The sequence below is a fragment of the Helicoverpa armigera genome, chromosome 29 (genome assembly GCF_030705265.1).
Source record: "Helicoverpa armigera isolate CAAS_96S chromosome 29, ASM3070526v1, whole genome shotgun sequence".
Taxonomy (NCBI): Eukaryota; Metazoa; Arthropoda; class Insecta; order Lepidoptera; family Noctuidae; genus Helicoverpa; species Helicoverpa armigera.
In genome coordinates, this window is record NC_087148.1 from 6,083,313 (window position 1) to 6,101,588 (window position 18,276).

Consider the following 18,276-nt stretch of genomic DNA (forward strand, 5'->3'; position numbering starts at 1 on the left):
AATTTTGGTTCAATACATCACTCTACATTTTCAGTAAATAATAATAAACGGTTTATTTTCTTTATATTTTTTTTATGAATTTGCATACTTATTTCAGTAAATTAACCAGATTTGTTAATTACAAATGTAAACCGAAATAAAAACAAATATTACTCACAAAGGAACATTAAATAAATCCTTTTTGGAAAACCTCGAGCGTTCCACCAGACGACCAGCCAATAGCGTGCGAGCGCGCCAAATAAAACAAATATGGCCGGCTATTGTTTTGAAAAATTCACCAGCGCTTAGATCGAATAATGCCAAGTTTATTTTAGATTATAATAATGTTTGCTTAAATAGTATTATAAACTTAAGTGTGTGTGGAAACATTCGTAGGTATAACAATATGGATTGCAGGTGTTGAACTATGGAGCAAAACATTATAACAATAGCCTACCAACCAATCAATTGACATACTTTTTATGAGTTGTCAAAACACGAAACCTTAAGGGCCGGCGCAAACATAGCGGCGTATTTATTAAACCGCCGACTATTTCTAAAATAAACCGAGTTCGCTGGTCCGTAGATTTAAACGCTAGGCGTTTTCCCGCGGATTCACCCGCGTCCCGTGGGACCTACTGCCCGTACCGGGATAAAATATAGCCTATGTTACTCGAGAAGAGTGTAGCTTTTCAACAGTGGAATATTTTTTCAAATTGGTTCTGTACTTTCAGAGCCTTTAGAATACAAACAAACAAAAAATCCTCTTTATTATATTGGTATGGTATAGATTGATTTCTCCCATAATAATTAGTCTAGGTTACTCTTATTATTGACTTTTCGTTGCTTTAACAACTACAACAACTCAGTTATTTGTATCAATCCACTATGTATTGTGTATACTATCCATTATGTACTTTTAAAAGGTAAGAATTATAATCACTGTGCTATATGACAAGGCTAGAAAAGATGTTCCTTGTCAGATGACGGCAGATAGAAGAGCATAGAAGAAGAAAACATGCTGCGCCGACCTCAAGTAAAATTTGTATAAGGACAGGAGGACGATGATTGCCGCAATGTAAGATTACCACCAACGAGGTGTTCAGGCAAAAGGCTAAGGCACTCGACGCAGGCCGGTTCTAAAATGTAGTTAATCAAATGGGGAAGGCCTATGTTCAGCAGTGGATTTCCTATGAAAGAGATGATGATGATGAATGATATAATTATACTCATAACCTTCTAAAGTGCCTAACTGAGGCAGGAAACCGACAAAGTTAATGACCAATTTACCTGCCCGGAAAAATCTCAGAAGAAAGGTTTACCAATCATTGAAGGTCGTGAATGTCGTGAAATTAATCGTGGGGAAAACAGTGGATATTACTAACAGCAGATTTAGTAATAAAATAATATTATTAGAGGAAATTAAAAAGATGATGAATGTTATGACGTATAAAGAAGCTCAGGAGTTAGCGCTAGATAGGCGTAAATGGAAGGACCTGCACCGAGAAGAGCTGGGCTCTTAAATTGATGATGATGAGAGGAAAGCTTTAACATTATTCGCGCTCAGTAATACATGTGATACTGTTAACCAGGTGTGCGAAGTTAGGGGCAAAACCGCGGGAACAGACGATAAGATAAAGATGACTACAGAAATGTAAGACAGTCATAATATTACAAGTTTTATCTGAATGATTCTTCAGGTACAAGATAAGTTATGAAGGTTAAATAAGTACCCAGTCGTAGAAGTTACAAGTCATGTATAAGATTTGGAACACGTCACATAAGGGGATATATTTCAAGTTTAAAAGATGACTTGAATAAAAAGGGAACGAATCTTAGCATGACTATAGAAAACATGTCTGACTGAACGAAAACTGAAAATGTGGAAAGATTGGGAGAGGTAGAGGTAGACCGAAGAAAAGATGGATTGATTGCCTGAAAGAGAACATGAATTAGAAAGGCCTGGATGTTCGTATGATGGCTCACGGAGAGGGTAGCGCCGACCCCAGATGACTTGGGAACAGGGCAGAAAGAATAATAATCTGGTAATTTATACCAGTGCTTTGTGTTAGATAAAATCCCAAAGCTTAGCACTAGGATAATAAATAAACCAGTGTTGTCGTTTTTGATGATAATGTCGACTTGTCCTTAGATATTTCAAAATTGCCTTGACTTCTGTGTCATCATCCGTATAATTTCTCTGCCCTAATCCCAATGTATTATTAGTGGTCGTCGCAGCATGTCTTCTTCCATACCTTCTTACCTATCTAATGTCATCTCACAAGTAACACTATTTTCTCTCGTATTTTATGTACACAATTTCTTGCTACAAAGCTATAAACAATACATATAACATGTTTAAGTCAAAACTTTACGACTTATCGCGAGGTAATCGCACTCCTTTCTCTTTGCAGTCGGTACTGTGCAATCATGAGATAAGTATTTACACGTTATGCTTGAAATCCATTTAAATAAATGCTGTTTGTAAGTTTGGAAGCCAAGATCCAAATCATTTATGGAAACTTGGCTGCAAACAAGCATTTTTGAACGTCAAAATTTACAAAAGACAGCCCCCAAAACGCCCACCCTTCACCACTTCCTATGTGTTTTTGCTGGGAAGAAGTGGCACAACAAACTGCCCAGCAGGTAGTTTGGTAAAGGGCAGGAAAGACAGATGAAGACTTACCAATTTCACTTTAAGACCAAACCCAAGGTATACATAGATAGTTTAAATAGCCTTTTTTCAATTACCACTTTCAATATTCACCGAAGCATAAATAAGGAAGCAAACAGTGCGGGTTTGACATTGAGTTTACGTTAATACTGTAAATGATTTATTTTCTCTGCATCACCCTAAGGGTGATTGGAAAGAATGCCTGTGGCATTAAGTCCGCCTTTGTAATGTTTTGTAGCGTAATGCAGAGTTTATACGAAGCCAGTTATGCTAGCGCCAGTCCTGCGGAGGTCACTGGCTAGAAAATAGTCGGGCACTCTATTTTCGCCAGTGCTTGAAAAACTGAGGCAAATTCCAAGCCAGCGATGGTTGCCAGTCTTATTGGCTGCCAGTGTTGGCTTCGTGTAAACTATGCTTTAAGGAAAATAAATAAATGATATCCAAACGATTCGTTTTACTTACGGGTGGTAGTTTTTTAACCGGGCGTCAATTAACTATTTTTACCGTTTTCTTCCTCCCATTCACAATAACGGAATAATGCGTATTTTCAGCTAACAGTTTCCACTCTACGACTAAAATTACGAGCACAATAAAGTTTCATAATCGAATGTTTACGAAACAATGGCGGCTTTGTTTTTGGCGCGAACATTTACGCGGGAAATGGCGAAAGTGTACAACTACCGTTACGACTCGCACGTGCCTCTCGATTCAATAGTGTCTACAATCAGCGCCATCTAGTGCAGCGGCGATAGCACGCACGATGTTTTCGACCGTGGCTGGCGCCGCTCTGTTTTATCGAGCGGTGTCGCCAATCAGAAAGCCTGCATTTACCGACTTTTGACAGTGACGTCTTAAATGTCACTCACATTTCTTCTTCCCTACAATTTTTGTAAAACCTGTACCTACATGTATAAAAAATAAACGCACTAGTTACTGGAAAAATAATAAAGCAAATTCATTGAAACACACACAAGAATCCCGAACAAAATTGGACCTTCAGACCCGGATCTTCAGCAGAATCAGCATTGGCAGTCACGGTCAGGTCAATCAATCCTTTCCTTTCCCAAACCGCTACTCAATTTGTGCTAACATCGTCATTATTGTGCAAATTCCAGTCTTCGCAGCCACATGTGCAGCGGCCACATTGCCACGAGCACGACATTGCAGTTAAAACTGTAAGTACTTGATTCCTTTCTCCTGTAAATCACCAATATGACTGAAAAGGGGCAGTCCCTAGATATAGAAAGTAGTGAAGATCTTATTCGTGATTTAGTGAAAAAACGAGGTGTAGTTAAAAGAAAGTTCACATTGTTTCTCAAATATGTGCAATCTTTGGACGAGTCAAACTTAACAGCAACTCAGAAGTTAGAATTGGAGGAGCGTTATCAAAGAGATAAAATCTTGTTTGATACATTTTCTGAAATTCAAGACGAGATAGATGTGGCTGTGTCAGAGTGTCAATTAGATAAAGAATTACAGGAGAGAGAAGCGTTTCAAGACCAATATTATGCTATTGTGGCTAAATGTAAATGTGTTCTTAAAGATTCCAGTAGTCAATCCGTTCAGAGTCAAGCACAAAGTCAAAGTCGCATTAACGGTGTAAAACTACCAACTATTTCTTTACCAACCTTCGATGGTTCGTATGACCAATGGCTCGAATTTCGAGATACTTATATGTCTATTATTCACAACAGTAATAATTTAGAAAATGTGCAGAAATTTCATTACTTACGTTCCGTCCTTACGGGCAACGCCCTACAAGTCATTAAGTCGCTGGAGTTTTCAGCTGATAATTATTTAGTAGCTTGGGGTCTTTTAGAAAACAGATACAATAATAACCGTCTATTAGTTCATAATCATGTGAAGGCAATATTTTCAGCGCAGTCAATGTCTAAAGAATCAGCTGCTCAAATCCGTAAATTAATTGACACAATGTTACGTAATATTCGTGCACTTAAAACTTTAGGAGAACCCACTGATACATGGGATACATTAATTATTCACATAATAGTTTCAAAACTAGATTCGTCAACTGAGCGTGAGTGGGAACTTCATAAAAGTAATTCCACGAACAGTTCTGTCGATAAAAAAATGTTGCTGTCAGATTTATTAACATTTCTGAAAGATCGAGCTGATTTTCTAGAAACTGTGAAGCCTTCGCAGAATAAGCCAGCCACGATAGACAATAATAATAATACTCACACAAAGAAGTCGTTATCAGTAAAATCACACAGTTATGTTGCAACACAAAAGGATAGCAAAAGGTCAAACAATTCAAAACGTTACAAATGTAATATGTGTGGTTCCAATCATCCCATTTATTCATGTGAAGAGTTCCTTAATTTATCGCTTCGGGATAAACTACGTATCATTGAAGAAAAAGGTTTATGTGTTAATTGTTTACGCATAGGTCACGCAGTTAACGAATGTTGGTTCGGACCGTGCAAGCATTGTAATAAGAAGCATAACACATTAATTCACGACCCTTCAGTAAACACTTGTACATCATCAGCAGTGGCGCATATCACACAAAAGTCTCACCCTGAACCTAGTACAAGTGACGCACACACGCAGTTAGCTCACACCACTTCTCATAAAACACACACGCTTTACACAGAAGATAATAATATCAATACACACTATTATCAAAACCCGGTATTATTGTCAACTGCTTTAGTGGAAGTGGCGGACGAGCATAACGTATATCACACAGCACGTGCTCTTCTGGATAACGGAAGTCAGCATTGTTTCATTGCAGAAACATTGTGTAAAAAACTTAATATTCCATTGATACAGTCCACTGTTCAAGTGAGAGGGGTAGGTAATACTGTCACTCAATCCACAAATTCTTGTAGCATTCAATTGCGATCCAAAGTAAATTCATTTAACACACGCTTTAACTGTTTAGTTTTGTCTTGTATTTCATCACACTTACCGACACTGAGTACAAAAGGTGACATAGAAATACCTGACAACATTCAACTGGCCGATCCTGAATTCTGTTCTTCCGGTGAAATACATTTGTTGATCGGGGCGGACAGGTTCTGGGATCTGCTCAGTGAGGGTTTAGTAAGATTGCCTAATGGTCCATACTTACAAAACACAAAATTTGGATGGATCATATCTGGTATTGTACACAAAAGAGTTTCACGCATTAAACAGACTCAGTGCAATTTCACACATAGTACATTAGATTCTGATCTCAAACGTTTTTGGGAACTTGAAGAGATTCCTATTAGTAGTAATAAATTCACTAAGGAAGAAATCGCATGCGAAAAATTATTTAAAGACACTACTTTACGCGTAGATAAGGGTCGTTTTTCTGTGCGCATACCGCTAAGCGAGTCAGCTGATGTACTCGGCGATACATTTACTATGGCCGAGAACCGGTTTCTTGCACTCGAACGCAAATTACTAAGAAGCGCACCGGCCTATAGAAAAATGTATATTGATTTTATAAATGAGTATTTAAGCTTGGGACACATGAGTCGCATTTCTGATTATAATAAAATTTGTTATTTTTTACCACATCACGGTGTTTACCGAGAACACAGTTCTACTACGAAGTTAAGAGTGGTGTTTGACGGAAGTGCAAAGTCAACGTCAGGTAAATCATTAAATGACATCCAACACACAGGACCTGCGTTACACAATGACTTGTTTTCTATTTTGCTTCGATTCAGACAATTCAGATACGTAGCATCTTCTGATATTGAGAAGATGTTTCGGCAGGTAAAAATACAAGAAGACCAAAGAAATTTACAATTAATTCTTTGGAGAGAGAATCCATCTGATCCTCTCGGTGTGTACCAACTTAACACAGTAACATATGGAACTGCGTCCGCACCTTATCTTAGTATGAGGTGTTTGAAGCAACTCGCGTTGGAATGCAATGATGACGTCATCGCACAAGTCATTAATGACGACATTTTTGTAGATGATCTCGTCACTGGCCACGATGATCAAGAAACATTATTAGAGATTTGCAACAGTGTTTCTAAAGTACTAGAATCTGGATGTTTTCATCTGAGAAAGTGGGTATTTAATTCACCAGTTACACAATCAAACGTATCCGCTTTTAAGGATTTATCATTCGGTGAAAACTGTCACACTAAAACATTGGGAATGGGATGGTTTTATTCTTCTGACGAATTATACTTTGACACTAAATATAATCAAGATGAATCTCATGTTACTAAACGAATCATTCTTTCAACTATCGCACAAACATATGATCCATTAGGTTTACTTGCACCAACGGTTATTACTGCTAAAATCATACTACAAAAACTGTGGTTAGCTAAATTAGACTGGGATGAACCGGTGCCTAAGTCTATTTTATCAGATTGGCAAAACTTCATTAATAAATTTCATAATTTACAGTATATTCACATTCCACGTCATGTAATAGGACAAAATACAACTGTAATAGAATTACATGTTTTTTGTGATGCTTCACAGTGTGCGTACGGAGCTTGTGCATATATACGCAGTGTTACAGATAATAATATAATAACAGTACATTTGTTATGCGCGAAGAGTCGAGTCGCCCCGGTGAAACCGGTTAGCATACCGCGCTTAGAATTATGTGGTGCATTAGTGGGTGCAAGATTGTTTAAAAAAATCGAGAAATCATTAAGATTAAACTTTGATAATGTCTATTTTTGGTCAGACTCCACGGTAGTATTAGGATGGCTTAAAATGTCGCCTAATTTATTGAAACCATTTGTACAAAATCGCATTGTAGAAATAAATGAGCTCACTGGTGACAAACAATGGTTTCACGTCGCAGGTAAACAAAACCCGGCTGACATGTTATCACGCGGAATGCACCTAGATTTACTTAAGTCGTGCGACATGTGGTGGCACGGACCCGCATTTTTACAAGTTGACAATTCGGAATGGGATCAAAACATGCGCTGTTATGACATTAATTGTGATGAATTGCCAGAATTAAAACCAGTTAAATCTACTGCACTAGTTCAGATAAATTCAGATGATTTTTTGTTTCACAGATTCTCAAGTTTTAATCGCTTGCGCCGTGTGGTAGCATACATTCTTCGTTTCACACATAATATTCGTAAACTAAAGGCAGGTGCACAGCGTTTCACAGGTTGTTTATCTGTAAACGAATTGAATAATGCAACGAGAGTTTTAACTCAAATCGCACAACAACAATCTTTTCCAGAAATTTATGATAGTTTAAAAAATAAACGTCAGTTTAAATGTTCACGTAGTATTTCTGGTTTAAATATATTTATGGACGAACATAATTTAATTAGAGTAGGAGGAAGACTTGTGAACTCTGACTCGTTTTCCTATGACAAAAAACATCCATTGTTGTTGTGTAGCAGACACCTATTTACTAGACTTATTTTTGAACATCAGCACAAGGTATTATTACACGCTGGGCCGCAGTTGCTTTTAGCAACTGTTAGAGAAACATGGTGGCCTTTAAAGGGACGCAATTTAGCAAAACAAGTTGTACACAAGTGTGTAAGGTGCACACGAATGCGAGCTACGCCAATGAAAATACAAATGGGTAACTTACCTAATGAACGGCTTGTGCCAGGATATCCATTCTTACGTTGTGGTGTCGATTATGCCGGGCCATTGCTCATGCTGAATCGCGCAGGTAGAGGGCAAAATTGACAAAGTGTTATATCTGTCTGTTTGTATGCTTTGCCACTCGCGCTATACATTTGGAGTTAGTCACGAGTCTGACTAGTGAGGCATATTTATTGGCTTTGAAGCGCTTTATTTCCAGACGTGGCAAACCTATGCAGATTTTTCTGATAATGGTAAAACATTTGTCGGAGCTTTAAAGGAATTCTCAAAATTTTTAGATACCAATGAGTCAGACATTTTGAATTATACATCCGATAACTCAATAGAATTTTCTTTTATTCCGCCATACTCGCCTCATTTTGGTGGTTTGTGGGAGGCAGGAGTCAAGTCTTGCAAATATCACTTGCGTCGTATTGTAGGCAATGCACATCTAACGTACGAGGAGTTGAGCACAGTACTAGCACAAATTGAGGCTGTCCTGAACTCCCGTCCTATATCTCCTATGTCCACAGATCCGACAGATTTGCTCCCGTTAAGTCCAGCTCATTTTTTGATTGGCCGGCCACTTACTGCGCCTGCTGACAAGAAAGACCTGACGATGACAGCCACACATCGCCTTCCACGATATGATCGCATAGAACAGATGCGACAAAACTTCTGGCGTCGGTGGGCTACGGAATATATTTCTGAGCTTCAGAAGAGGACCAAGTGGCAATCTAACCAAGACACATTACTTCCGAACACACTGGTCCTAATAAAGAAGATCACCTTCCACCCCTGAAATGGCAACTTGGACGAGTGCAAGAGACGTTCCCAGGTCGAGATGGCCTCTCTCGTGTAGCAGTCATCAAGACGGCGACCGGAATTATCAAGAGGACGTACCCAAAACTCTGTCCACTACTACAACCACAGTAACTTCGTTGGAAGCTGGTGCTTCCAAGGCCGGGAGTATGTCTACAATCAGCGCCATCTAGTGCAGCGGCGATAGCACGCACGATGTTTTCGACCGTGGCTGGCGCCGCTCTGTTTTATCGAGCGGTGTCGCCAATCAGAAAGCCTGCATTTACCGACTTTTGACAGTGACGTCTTAAATGTCACTCACATTTCTTCTTCCCTACAATTTTTGTAAAACCTGTACCTACATGTATAAAAAATAAACGCACTAGTTACTGGAAAAATAATAAAGCAAATTCATTGAAACACACACAAGAATCCCGAACAAATAGTTATTGTTATTTTTTTAAGTTACTGTATTCTTTAATCGACTTCTTAAACTAATTACCCACTGAACCCGTTTTTTTATAAAGTAATGTCTATCTCCCGATGACAAGCTATATTAAGTCAGGAAAAAAATCCAACAAAATTGTTCGCGAACAAATGTGCGCGTCGCAGTGAAACACACTAGTGGAATCCTGAAACTATATATAATCACTATATAATACATATCGAATGTACCGTAATGTGATACCGGTACCGTCTATATAATCCTGAAATTCATGTTTTCGTATTTCTATATATATCGTATTTCGTAGTTCAAGTATGAGTTTGAGTTTAAGAGTCCCACAGCCACATTATTGATCATTATATACTACATAGAAAAATCCCAGAATAGGGCTGGCAGGCATCGCATAATAATATTTTGTTTACTTCATCATCAGCCTTTTTACCATCCCACTGCTGGGCTGCGACCCCCTCTCACACTGAGGATTGAGAATGCGGGTTGCTCATCTCACACTCTCCTTCGCCTTTAATCAGTCATTGGTGTCCAAGTTATACTTAGAAAGTGCATTCAAACTTCGAATATTTTGTTTATTATATTTTATCGATCCAGTGACATTTGGGACTAGATATCACATGGAACGGATTAGCTCTTTTATCTGAGTTTAACACGTTTTATATCTATACACTTTCAACCAATGATAGCAGTATGATAACTGATAAGTATCTACGCATCAATATCACTTGTTTAGTATAGTTAGTTCGTTTCAGCCGAAAGACGTCCACTGCTGGACGCATCTGGTCCTCAGCAACCCTATCTATCTAGTGAGGGGCCTGCCCAAGCTGCGTCTTCTTACTTTAGCTCAGCATTACGCGGTTTCACCCGCGTCCCGGGGAACTTCTTCCCGTGCCCGGACAAAATATAGCCTATGTTACTTGGGGATAGAGTAGCTTCCTAATAGTAAAATAATCACCTTTTTCAAATCAATTCAGGAAGTTCAGAGCTTCTCGGGTACAAATAAATAAAAAAGGCAGTCTTCGTCTTACTATTAGTATAAAAGTTTAGATTTTGACTTTGAAAGGAGCAACTCCTAACCTACCTACTTCTTATATTCATTAGTTACTGTTTTCTTACAAATCGTAATTGCTGATATAAATCTACGTTACCCGGTAACTAGGTTAGTAACTATTTAGTAATCTATGACTATCCAAAAAAGTACACAATATCTAGATTATCATCATATCACCCAGCTGAATTTCACAGTCATTTGTTATTTTTTCAAACTATCGATAACTAGTGATGTTTCTACTGATATTTCATTAGACATTATCAAATGATATACTTATTGAAGATTAGATGTAATCTTTGCACGTGGTTTTCGTTAAAAGATGTTCACATGATGATGACAGTCATGTAGTAGATGATATCTGATAGACACCTGTAAAAGCTATCATGATACATATCTGACTTTACATCCCGGTTACCGGAGGATATAAGAAATCTCATAATAGTCGTGCTGGCCTAGTGCTTAAGGACCAACCTCCCAAGCGCGGGTTCGATCCCAGGTCAGGCAAGTACCAATGCAACTTTTCTAAGTTTGTATGTACTTTCTAAGTATATCTTAAACACCATTGACTGTGTTTCGGATGGCACGTTAAACTGTAGGTCCCGGCTGTCATTGAACATCCTTGACAGTCATTACGGGTAGTCAGAAGCCAGTAAGTCTGATGCCTGCCAGTCGAACCAATTAGTATCGGGTTGCCCGGGTAACTGGGTTGAGGAGGTCAGATAGGCAGTTGCTCCTTGTAAAGCACTGGTACTTAGCTGCATCCGGTTAGACTGGAAGCCGACCCCAACATAGTTGGGAAAAAATCTCGGAATATAGGATAGCCTAATCTTCAAATCAAAGTGCTAAGCTTGTTTAGCCGCAAAATACCTATTCTGTAAATAAATCAATAAATATACAAAGCAAACACGTGGGTTGATATGACGTCATCCCCTGGGAGGGGGGCGAAGGGAAGAGGGGAGGGTATCACACTCCTACGCGTCTAGAGAGGAATTTTTCATTAAGAGCTCATCATTACTGGGGTCTGAATTCTAATGGAGTTGTGTTGGACTGCTTTATGAAAAGGGGATCGAATGTCTAAGATGTCGTGGGTATATTGGACTTTTTATTTTATTTCGGTCATTTATAGGTACATATAGCCGCATGTACCGCATGGCTGAAAATTAGAGGGGTAACTTAGACCCGGGAGAAGGATTAGGATAGTTTTTGTCACCATCTGGCTACGGAACGCGGTTGAAACCTCGGGCGAAAGCTAGTTATAGCTATGTTAAAGAAAAGAGAGAATGATTGAAAATTATATAGGTCAAATATTTTTATTTACATAACATTGTAGACTATGGAATAAGAGCTAAAGGTACACGACCACTGCAGCGATTGTGAACGCAAAAATATATATATATTTTTTCTTTTTTTTACTGTATTTTCATTTTTTTCTTTTTAACCGTAGGTATATTACTCGTTTTTTGCTCTTTATCTGCACACATAGACTTAGTAAAAACGTGCATTACCAAATAGTTGAAATAGACCAATGAATCGGTAAAAATCAAGCATTTATCGGTCTACCAAAGCACATCACAGTGTAGCAATATTTGTACAAAAATCGATATCTATAATTTGTTTATGATATACCATGCATGACCGATAGTGATAATTTATATTATAGCTTTCAAACGAAACGTAAAACGATATTTTGATAACATGATACAATTTGATTATTGACATGATTATTCAACTGTTTTTCAGTTGTTAAAACTGCCAAATGTGTCGATTACAAAATTCTGAAAAATATATATATTTTCAGATCCATTAGGAAAACGCCTCCAAGACTTTGAATAAAGACTTGAGACTTTTAATAAGTGGTATTATTCAAAGTAAAAAATTGTATACATAGTAAAAAGAACATACATGTATATAGTTTTATTTTCTAAACAAAATATATTCTTACCCAATCTCCAGATCATCCAACCGCTGGTACTTAATCCCGCGCAACATATTGCCGTCTCCCTCCCACTCACTGGTAAACACATAAACAATGCCACTGTCTCACTCACGCACACTGTCGCTTATAACACTCGAATATTATACAGCTGTGATTGTGTTGCTTTTTCGAAAAAATTGAAATTTCGAAAAAAAATCGTAATTTTTTTCTGATGGATTCAAAAATAGATTTTAAACTTAAGTAAGTATAAAGTCAGCAATTAGCAAAAAAAAAACATAAAATTAAGAAATTTCGGTCCTATAAGTAAAATATAAAATTTCGGAAAAATTGCGATCCCTACCCAAAAGGCAAAAAAAAATAATCCTAAACAATAATTATAAAAAAAAACTAGCACACGACTGACAGAATCAAAATATACACTTAGAATAGCTTTAAAATATTATCACTTGTAATCCTTAAATTCAATTAGTACCTTCTTTCTAATAGATAAAACATACATAGGTATGTTTGTCCCGGGTGCACTTTTACTGAAAGTTTCGTGTGCAAATGACGATATATACTGGACAGCGTAACGCAGCTGATAGTAATAAGACCAGTACGAAAGTAAGTTAGTGTCAAAACATTGTGAAAGTAAGAAAATAGTGACAAAATGTAAAAAAATCCGGTAAGTACTTCTTCTTCGTGCCCTGTTGGCAATTTTATTTGTTTATTTCAAATACAAAAGAAAATGCTTCCATTTCTCTCTATCAGTAGTCAAAAAGAAGGTAATGGACGTTCTATTACCTTCTTTTTCGGTAGTCTTTCAGGCAGCCAATCCATCTTTTTCTAAGTCTACCTCTGACTCTCCACGTAGAATATGGATAAATACATTTTATTGAGTCGAGGTGTAAACTGTTACAAACATCATTTAAAATGCCAGAGTACTAATTCAAAAACAAGATAATCAGGCCTATTGTTTTCATTATTATCTATAAAATACGACATAATAATATGTAAAAAATAAGTACACCGATCGACACAGATAATAAAATTACCTAGTAGTTAGTGCTCTACAAGAAGCGACTGCCTATCTGACCTCCTCTCAACCCAGTTATCTTGGCAACCCAATACCCCTCGGTAAGACTGGTTGTCAGACTGGCTTCTGCCTATCCGTAACGACTGCCAAAGATGTTCAAATGACAGCCTCTGCCATGCAGTAGGGTTGTAAATATTGATATTACAATAACGAAAGCGTGGCAATATAGTGTATCTCATTAAGTATTGTTTTCCAAGATAAGAGTAATCTTTTAAATGCATGTTATTGCGTTCAGACATGCTGATAAATTATGATAGCAATCAACACGGCTGATTATTTTACTAGGCTATACCTTATTTAGTATTTTATTCAGGTTTTGCACGTTGAAACTTGAATTGATCCTATTGGTTCATAATCATCTATATGCACGCATGCTGCGCACTAGTGGATAGACAGCCTTATAGAATAATACGAAAACACGAATTTGAAAAAGTTTGGCAAAAAAAACTAGATTTTTCGGCAACCTATATGTGCTTAGTGCTTACTAACTACACATAACAGTTATTAGTTACTATATGTAAATCCAACTACAACTAACAACTGATTCATAAGAGTTATTGCTGAGAAGTATGTTCATCACCGTTTCTTCTTCCCAGATTTAACACTAGAAAGCTGTGAAGAGATAACTAAAGTCCATTTACTTTCGAGTATCTTAAGTAGTTATCTGACAGGCGAAACCGCGAGAAACACCCAGTCTAACAGACGTATTTAAAACGACAACATCAAACAACAACAACAATTCCACGAAATAATTACATGTCGTCTCTCTCTAACGTTGATATTGCTGTCTCTGTCACACGCCGAACTTTCACTACTAAGCAAGGTTTTTCGTAGGAAGTTTGCACATACAACATAGCATAATATAGTCTTTATATGAATTTTACATAGTCGTTTGACCGCGGTTTTACCCGCGTCCCGTGGGAACTACTGCCCGTACCGGGATAAAATATAGCCTATGTTACTCGGGAAGAGTGTAGCTTTTCAACAATGGGATAATTTTTCAAATCGGTTTGGTAGCTCCTAAGATTAGGACGTTCAATCAATTATAATATTAAGTAGTAGAGATTATATGGATGTTTGTTTACATAATGCCAAGCTCTTTCACATTCAAAACCCATATTTCTGCACTTTAATATGAAGTTTTTATTTGACCTATCGGTGGTTCAGATGTTTCATCCAGAGGTTTTTTTACTGCCCTTGTCCTCTCTCAGGCTTTAGTGTACTATCAAAGTACCTTTTTCAATCATAGAAGGATCTAAAAAATCTGCGTATTAGTAATATTTTTAATTAATCTCATTACTGTATTCAGTAAGCAGACATTGACTGCCGTGAGAGAATACGGTAGACATAACTGATTAAACAAAGTATGTAAGTAAGTTATTGTTTCCGTTCAAATCTGGGCCGAATTGCCTTCTATGTCAAGGGCAAACCATGGTATGTGCGGCAAAAGTACTGCCTTACTTAAAGCATTCAACCAACCGGACAGGACATTGTTGGCCTTACTAGAAAAACTTAAACGCCTGTTTTACACTTGTCTAAAAAAATTGTGGCTCAAAATGAACCATATGTCAACGTCATAATTTGTCATTTTTTTAGACAAAACTTAAACTGACGTTTAAAAGTTTTTGTGGTAAGACGGTGTATGTGTACAGAGGAGACTATGCGCAGTAGAGTAGAAGAGTAGAAAATGCGCAGCAACTTTCCATCCTCGATCGAAGTTTTAGAGGCCGTCCCAAAACCAGATGGAAGGATGTAGTGGATACCATATATAGAAGAGAAAAACACTTGACACAACATAAATATGAGAAAAAAATACATTAATAGAAAACTGTGTGGGCCAAATAGGTCCAGTTCAGCATTATGAAAGAGAGCCAGTGCTTGACGCTGGTTATCCATTCGACCAAAGAGGACCTGCGGTTGACAGTGTGAATGAATAGTTAACGATTTAGTAAGATATGAAGGCGTGCCAGGTATCCGAGAGCGATGTTGAAGACAGTGTATGAAGAGAGTGCATGAGTGAGCTATCGCTCTTTGTTGCGCTGCCCCCCGCGCAAAATTGGCTGACTTTCGCAAAGAGATTTGTACTCACGGCAGTTCCGGATGGTTATATGGTCTAAGAGTACTGCATAAGCATTGCTTAATGCCCGTAAGCTATACTTACTTGTTTTAAGGTTGTATGTGGTAATAGTATACGACATAAAGGTAGAAATTATAGCAGTAGGTAGGAAGTCGAGATCGTAACAGCCGCACGGGTCGATCAATAATAAGGTTAAGCTGTGTTTCGGAAGGCCCAAGGTTTTGGTCGCAGCTTAGATGTCTTTTGGACATCTTCAACAGTCGTTACGGATAGTTAGAAGCCAGTAAGCCAGGCAAGCAGTCTTAAAAACAGGAGTTGGATTGCCCGGGTTACTGGGCAGGGAAGGACAGATACTGAACTGAGAAGTGGACAGTCGCTCCTTGTTAAACACTTGAGCTGCATCCGATGACACTGGTCACCGACCCCAACATATGTAATTGGGAAAAGGCTAGGTAGATGATTTAACTAGCAAAACTTATTGCACTTTAGCTTGCATTCTCATTTTATATGCACCTACGCCTATTGCATCCGCGTTATTTCCAAAGTCAGTGCAGGCACTCCAAACTCTGGCATGCTAACATAACAATTTACACTATTGGCTAATTTTCAATTCAGCTCCATGACATTTTATTTGCAAGTACAAAAACAAAGCACTATGGTTGTGCCAGGAAACGTACACCACATATTATATTGCCACTAAGTTGTCCCAGCGATTCAAGGAAACTATTTCCCGCACATGGACAGAGAGCAGCTGGTATTCTTTATCAGGCTCTCCATTAACAGTGTACTAAACTAGATTCAGTATTTTTTCTGGCAGCGGTTTCATCCGCATACTGAGGGAACTTATTCCCGCACTCAGGTAAAATGTAGCTTATATCCTTTGTCAGGCTCCATACTATCATTTCAGTGGTGTTGGGCGTGTTTGCCGGATACATAGAGTTACTTTAGCATTTATAAAATTAGTAACATAATTTTGAGGAAAATACATCACTTTACTAGTTTTCTATTAAAAGTAAACATTTTTGTTTTCTTGATAACTAACAGTTACTAAATAGGTAACTCAATTAACCGTAATCTAATCTCTAAAACTTTAAAATAATCCAATCTCTATTCCATCTATCCAATTCTCTATCTAATTCATAAAACTAACCTAAAAAAACTGAAATTGACAAACACCTTCAATATACAGAGCAAATAAATTTCATATGCTAGTAAATTCCGATAAAACATTATCAACGTTAGTTGGTACTGAAAGATATCAATTTTAAGTCCAAAATACTAAGATCTACGACGAAAATAGGAACTAATTTTGACATTTGGCAAATGTATGGAGTTTGACAGCTGAAAGCGCGGGAGCCGCCATCTTGAAATGTCTATACAAACTGGATAAATAATACTTGAGTTATCTGGCGATATCTTGAAGATAAATAAGTAGTTTCGTAAATAGTGGGAATGTATAGAGGTATGAAATGTACTAGTTTTTAAAATCCCTACTAATATTATAAATGCGAAAGTTTATGTTTGTCTGTTACGCTTTCACGTCTAAACCACTGAAATGATTTTAATAACATTAGGTACAGAGATAGAGTTGACTTTGAGAAAGAACAGGATAGTTTTTATCCCGGTCTTTTGAAGAGTTCTCTTGGAAACGCGATATAACCGAACTCGACGCGGGCGACGCCGCGGGCAGAAGCTAGTAGGTTAAATATACCTAGGACTTCAGGAAATACCTCGAATAGCGGTCACCTTTGACAAAAAACAATAGACAAATTAACAATTGTAATTAACATTATTTGCATTATATGTAGCATTCTGTTACACATATTGATTCATGATTAAAATATTAGACTAACTGGTACAAGTAGGTTATTAACCAAGGGGTAACATTTTGCTCGAAAACTGGGTTGTAAAAGGAATCGACTGGGAAAAAACGACAATGCAGCCGGGGAAAGGTTAGATAACTTCTTCTGGTTTTATCACTTAGCAAGCCTTCCGAGTTTCCAAGTCCGAGTTTTTTCAAATCCTGACGGCCTCTGACATCGAGTGATGCTGATGCCATATAACTGTGCTAACTTGGCACTAAGTGTTACCATTTAGGCATTATAGAAAAGTACAGATACAGCCTCTCAAGCACGAGTGCAAGGGGTTCAATTAAAGGTCAGCAGCATGTACTAATGTTTTTCCCGAATTCACGTTTTAGGTAAAGGAAAACTTCTTGAGGATACTTGGATTTTAAAGTCTGTAACTGCAAATCCGCCTTGAAAGTGGTAACACTCACTCCGTCTCTGTACGAGAAAAAGCCTGTGTTCTTCTGTAGAACTTTTAAATGCCCTCATATAATTAGTAAATTAACAATAGCTTATCGAAACAGAAAGTAAACAAAATGAAAATACTGCGTAAAACGAAATGGCATTGTGAATACATTATGTTTAATTATCATAGTTAAATAATTAACTAACGAGGTGTCTTGTCTTCAATGGTGGAAACATAATGTCCTATTTACTTTTTATTTAAACTGTATTTGAACAATTGGTATATTATTATAATTTTCGGTTAATAATATGAGGAAAACCATTTTTGGAAATTCGTCATGCGTATTTTCCATGCTAAGTTGGGTAACTCGAAATTCATAGTTTTTTTTGCTTTGGCTATGAAATGAATAGGTGTCTAAAGAAATTT

The 18,276-nt window shown here is 37.5% G+C and overlaps 1 protein-coding gene and 1 long non-coding RNA gene across 2 annotated transcripts in view; one reads left to right on the forward strand and one right to left on the reverse strand.

Moving 5' to 3' along the window:
- Nucleotides 1–12,640, reverse strand: part of LOC110378085 (copper-transporting ATPase 2) — a 65,582-nt gene extending 52,942 nt beyond the window's left edge. Inside the window, exon 1 of the mRNA XM_064042558.1 lies at nt 12,452–12,640. Within this exon, the coding sequence (XP_063898628.1) occupies nt 12,452–12,498 (47 nt within the window). The 5' untranslated portion in view covers nt 12,499–12,640. The remainder of the gene's footprint in view (nt 1–12,451) is intronic.
- On the forward strand, nt 3,220–9,411 carry LOC126054058 (uncharacterized). The gene is made up of 2 exons (XR_010277967.1): nt 3,220–3,828; nt 8,734–9,411. It is a non-coding gene; the product is annotated as an uncharacterized LOC126054058 (long non-coding RNA).
- Nucleotides 12,641–18,276: the final 5,636 nt, after the last annotated feature.